The 6,009-nt window shown below is 39.8% G+C and overlaps 1 protein-coding gene across 1 annotated transcript in view; it reads left to right on the top strand.

Annotated features, from left to right (window-relative positions):
- DSN1 (DSN1 homolog, MIS12 kinetochore complex component) overlaps nucleotides 1–6,009 on the top strand; it is a 23,739-nt gene that overhangs the window by 4,197 nt on the left and 13,533 nt on the right. The window contains exons 2-4 of the mRNA XM_012804094.2: nucleotides 637–710; nucleotides 1,345–1,417; nucleotides 4,718–4,805. Coding sequence (XP_012659548.1) covers nucleotides 637–710; nucleotides 1,345–1,417; nucleotides 4,718–4,805 — 235 coding nt within the window. The remainder of the gene's footprint in view (nucleotides 1–636; nucleotides 711–1,344; nucleotides 1,418–4,717; nucleotides 4,806–6,009) is intronic.

The raw sequence follows: 6,009 nt of genomic DNA, 5'->3' as shown, positions 1-6,009 counted from the left end.
TTTTTGGTTGCAGCTGTCATCGTTTGGCAGGCCCAGGCTGGATTCGAACCCACCACCTTAGGTGTATGTGGCTGGCGCCTTAGCCACTTGAGCCATGGGCACCGAGCCTATATATAGATTCCGAAAACAGTTGTTTTGTTTTGGAGACAGTCTTATTTTGTCACCCTGGGGTTGAGTGCTGTGGCCTCATCATAGCTCACAGCAACCTCAAACTCCAGGGCTCAAGCATTCCTTTTGCTGCAGCCTCCCAAGTAGCAGAGATTACAGGTGCCTGCCATGACACTCTGCTAGTTGTTCCTATTGTTTGTAGAGATGGGGTTTCACTCTTGCTCAGGTTGGTCTCAAACTCCTGAGCTCAGGCAATCCACCTGCCTTGGTTTCCCAGGGTGCTAGGATTACAGGTGTCAGCCATGGCACCTGGTCACCGATTTTTTTGTTTTTTAAGTTTGGGTGCACAAATGGGAAAAGGTTGTTCCTCAGTGGTCTTGGAAAAATTGGAATTCTCTCTTTAATCAGACAAGGCTGTTTTTTGCCTTAAGTTGGATTTGCATTAGGAGGGAGGAGATTTTTCAGTTTTGTTTCTCTGTTAATTGGGTAAGGGTCCAGTTCCTTAAATGTGACAATATTTTATGTTAGAGCTCAGCAGGTCCATCAGCCTCAATTTAGCAGAAAGCAAACGGCTTGGCTCTCTTCTGCTTTCCAGTTTCCAGGTGAGGTTCTTAGGATTGGGTAATTATTTTTTTTAACTGTTACAGTGAACTCTAAGATACATTGACAGTATGTGAGGACCTCTAAAGATTAAAAGATGTTTCTGTCTGGGTAGGATAAATTTAAAAGCTAGATTTAATCCCAGCAGCTGAGCTTGAGCTTTCTATTACTCCCATTGGTGATATTGCTGCTAACTGAGCAGCTAACAGAGATTTCCCTAATATAATGTCTTTTTTCCCCACTGGCAATAGATAATGGGAATTTTAAATTGGTAGAGGTCATAATCTAAATTATCATGGACATTTGTGGTCTAGCTACATGCTAAATCAATATACAACCCATGCTTTAGAGGTTTCTATTAAAATTATATTGTATATTATATTGCTAACTGGTGTTTGCCTCAGTTTAAATAAGCTAGTAATTTGTGTGAATGCAATTTTTTTTTCCTGAACCAAACTCAAAATGTACAGTTTTTTTTTCCCCCCTGATCTATTTGTTTGTTTATCTGAAAAGTCTTGGGCATAAAAATTAAATCCGATTTAGTTTCATTTTTGTTAAACATCAGAAAGTTACATGAATTTAGTATTGGCCTACAAAATGTTTGTTTTTGTCTTGAAAATATTTTTCTTCATTTAGTTCTCTGTTCAGAAACTTGAACCTTTCCTGAGGGATTCTAAAGGCTTCAGTGTTGAAAGTTTTAGAGCCAAAGGTAAGTTGCTAAGAATAAGTGAGTGAGCTTTGACTCCCAGGAGCCAAAGCCTCATTTGTAGGATCCCCATTTACAGAAGCTGCTGCCTCATAAAACAAGCTCTCTTTTTATTCTTAATTGCAAGAATATATGCTTATGAAGCTCAGAGGGTAGGAAAGTGAGATATAATCCTCCCTTCTACTCCAAACCCTGGTCTCAGCTCTTCTCCCTAGAGGCAGCTCCAATTTCTTGTGTATCCTGAGAGAGATACTTATTGCTTTTCCAAATATTCTTAAAAATCATGTGAATAACTGTGTACTATTCCATACATTGTCTTTTTATTTTTAACCTAGCAGTTTATCTTATAGATTGTTCCATATTAGAGTTGTAGAGCTGCTTTGACATTTTGGTAGCCACATATTGAAATATTCCATTATATAAGTACACCATATTTGTTTAATCAGTTCTTTACCTGTGGGCTTATAGGAGTTTTTTTTTAGCTTTTTGCTATTAAAATGTGTGATGAATTCATTTTTTACACATGCTTTTTGGCACATATGCAAGTAAAAATGAGTTCCTAGAATCAAAATTAACTCATTCAAATGAAATGATAGGAATTACTATATTGTCTTCCAGAGAGGTTTTATCAGTTTATTATAGCTGTCACCAGCAATAGATGCAAGTGTCTATTTTCTCACATTCTCACCAGCACAGTTTCATTAAACTTTTAGATTTTCTTACTATTTTATAGGTGATAGAAGACATTTTGTAGTTTTAATCTGTGTTTCTTTTTCTTATGAAGAAGATAAGTATTTTTTCCTATTTTTAGAGCTATTCTTTATTTTCTATGTATTACCCATTCATATCTTTGCTCATTTGTTTAAATCGGAATGTTGGCCTTTTTATATTGATTAGTAGGAGCTCTTTATATAGTAAGGAAATTATTAGCTCATGTTCTTTGCCAGGAATCAATTTTCAACTTTATAGGAAGTGGCTATTTTCCTAATAATAAAAATATGCAATCATCCAGGATCAGAAATCCTTAACTAGAAGACCTAGAAAGTACATGAACTGAGGCTTACTTGCCAATTGAAATTGTTTATTTGAGAATTGCACCATCACCATAATTAAATACTTCAGGGTTATCTTGGTAGGTAATCAATATAACCTTTCCCCTCTGCATTCTTCCTAAGGGATTATTAGCAGAATCATTAAGTCTAGCAGACCTGTTTTCACCTTATGCCTATAATTTTTTCTTTGCCTCCATTCTTTCTTACTACAGGCAGTCTCTGTGTTTATGAACAAGATGGGTTCTGTAAGTTTGCTTTCAAGTTGAATTTGTATGAAAGTTGAAATAGGTACATTTACCTAATACTTGTTATAGCCTCCATTCCTAAGAGCAAGTTGTACATAAATTGGATGTTTGTAACTCAGTGACTGCCTGTATGTGCTTCCCTTTTGCTTGACTTCTGCAATATTTTCTCTTCAGTGCCAGCAATTCAAATCTCTCTCTCTTTTTTTTTTTTATTGTTGGGGATTCATTGAGGGTACAAGAAACAAGGTTACACTGATTGCATTTGTTAGGTAAAGTCCCTGTTATACTTGTGTCTTGCCCCCAAAAGATGTGACACCCCCCACCCCACAAACCTCTCCCCTTTCCTTTCTCTACTCTTCCTTCTGCCACCCCCTCCCTCCTTCATGTTCCACTTCCATCCAGGTTAATACAAAGGATGTAAAGGCTCCAACTTTTTTAATGGCTGAATAGTATTCCATGGTATACATATACCACAGCTTGTTAATCCATTCCTGGGTTGGTGGACATTTAGGTTGTTTCCACATTTTGGCAATTGTAAATTGAGCTGTGATAAACAGTCTATCAAATGAAATATCAGGCCAGATACACCTTTTTTTTTTGGAGACAGAGTCTCACTTTGTCACCCCTGATAGAGTACTGTAGCATCACAGCTCACAGCAACCTCTAATTCCTGGGCTAAAGCAGTTCTCTTGCCTCCGTCTCCCAAGTTGCTGGGACTATAGACACCCACCACAACACTGGCTATTTTTAGAGACAGGGTCTCACTCTTGTCTTGAACTTGTGAACTCAGGCAATCCATCCACCTCTGCCTCCCAGAGTGCTAGGATTACAGATGTGAGCCACTGCACCCAGCCTGCAGATCACCTTTTAAACCACTCTTTCTTTCTGCCTTTCTTTTTTTCTTTTTTGGAGAGTCTTAACTCTGTCACCCTGTGTAGCATGCCATGGTATCAAAGCTCACAGCAACCTCAAACTCTTGGGCCAGCCTCCTGAGTAACTGGGACTACAGTTTTCCACCACAATACCTAATGGTTTAATTTTAGAGACAGGGTCTCACTTTTAGCTCAGGCTGATCTTGAACTCCTGAGCTCAAGCAGTCCACCCACCTCGACCTCCCAGTGTGTTAGGGTTATAGGCGTGAACCACTGCACCAGGTTTGTTTTTTTTTCTGAGAGAGAGAGAGAGTCCCACTCTATTCCCTTGGGTAGAGTGCCATGGCATCATGCCTTACAGCAACCTCAAACTCTTGGGCTTGAGTGATCCTCTTGCCTCAGCCTCCTGAGTAGCTAGGATTACATGTGCTCTCTACTACCCCCTGCTAGTATTTTCTCTTTTTACTAGAGATAGAATTTTTTTTTATTTGAGACAGTCTTATTATGTCACCCTCAGTAGAGTGCTGTGGTATCACAGCTCACAGCAACCTCAAACTCTTGGGCTTAGGTAATTCTCTTGCCTCAGCCTCTCAAGTTGCTGGGACACAGGTGCTCACAACAGCTGGCTAATTTTTTGTTGTAGTTGTCATTGTTCTTTAGCTGGCCTGGGCCAGATTCAAACTCTCCAGCCTCAGTGTATGTGGCCAGTGCCATAACCACTGTGCTATGGGCTCCGAGGCTAGAGACTTGATTTTGACTCTTGCTCAACCTGGTCTCCCATTCTTGAGTTCAAGTGATCCTCCTGCCTCCTCCTTCCAGAGTGCTAGGATTATAAGGGTGTGCCACCACACCCAGCCTTAAAGTGCTTTTTCACTCATCACTTATAAAACTACTTATCATAAATGCCAAAGAAGAGTTGTCTTCCATTTTATCTATACTTACTGGAGAATAAAATAAAATATTTTTGTAAATGGCAATAGTCAGGCCATTTTGGGGGGTTGGTTGGAATGGCCAAAATTTAACAGGGGACCCTAGAGCTGTGACCACCTTAAGTATGTTATACTTTTCTCAGCAGCTCATTATGAAAATGTATATTTTCTTTATCTTATAATTTGTAAATTTGTTTTTTTTTAGTATCTTCTCTTTCTGAAGAATTGAAGCATTTTGCAGATAGACTAGAAAGTGATGGAACTCTACAAAAATGTTTTGAAGATTCAAACAGGTAGTAGTTCCCCTTTTGTCGTAAGACTTTTTTTTTAAGAGACAGAGTCTCACTTTATTGCCCTTGGTAGAGTGCTGTGTGTCACAGCTCACAGCAACCTCCAACTCCTGGGTTTAGGAGATTCTCTTGCCTCAGCCTCCCAAGTAGCTGGGGCTACAGGTGCCCCTCATAACGCCCGGCTATTTTTTTGTTGCATTCTGGCCAGGGCCGGGTTTGAACCCGCCACCCTCCATATATGGAGCCGGCACCCTACTCACTGAGCCACAGGTGCCACCCTGAAGACTTTTGATTATAATGAGAAAGTTGTTCATTCATTCAATAGACATTTATCCAGCATCTTCTTATGGACCAGTCCTTTTTAGATACTGGAAATATACTAGTAGATAAGTCAAGCAAGGTCTTTCTTGTCATACATTGTAACAGAGGAAACATTCAAACAAATGCATAGGAAGTAATGATTTCACAGATATGGTAATCTAGGAAGTCAGTAAATACCATAGGGACTTGATGGGTGAGCAGCTTTAGCTGGAGTGTTCAGAGAAGACCTCTAGTGGTTTGGCCTTTGGCCTAAGTCCTGTAGGACCTGAACGATGAGAAGGAACCTACCATGAAAAGAAGAGAAAAGCATTGTTCAGATCTTTGCTTGCCATGCAAAATGAATGAAACTTGTGTTCTTTGGCTCTTGGCAAACAAGAATATTAGCAGGAATTTAAAAATCTACTTCTAGAACTTGGTAGCTTCTCAACAGGGGAAAGGCTAACATCCCCAATCTCATTCCTACCCTATAACAAATCATGCCACTTGGGCTTACATCATGAACTTTTAGTAGAGGATGTATTTTTTTTGCTTTTCCACAGATTCTTAGGATTGACCTTGGTTGTCAAGAAATGAAAAATATTTTAGCTTAACATAGCATCTCTCTCTCTTTTTTTTTTTTTGAAACAGAGTCTCACTATGTTGCCCTTGGTAGAGGTGCTGTGGCGTCACAGCTCACAGCATCCTCAAACTCCTGGGCTTAGGTGTTTCTCTTGCTTCAGCCTCCCAAGTAGCTGGGATTACAGGCACATGCCACAGTGCCTGGCTATTTTTTGGTTGTAGTTGTTGTTTGGCAGGCCCGAGCTGGGTTTGAACCTACCAGCTCTGGTGTATGTGGCTGGCGCCCTAGCTGCTGAGCTATAGGCACTGAGCCTTTTTTTTTTTTTTT

This window comes from Otolemur garnettii, unplaced genomic scaffold, assembly GCF_000181295.1.
Source record: "Otolemur garnettii isolate 467f Iridium unplaced genomic scaffold, OtoGar3 scaffold00025, whole genome shotgun sequence".
Classification (NCBI taxonomy): Eukaryota; Metazoa; Chordata; class Mammalia; order Primates; family Galagidae; genus Otolemur; species Otolemur garnettii.
The sequence above is the reverse complement of the archived record's forward strand: the minus strand, read 5'-3'. Positions and strand labels throughout refer to the sequence as shown.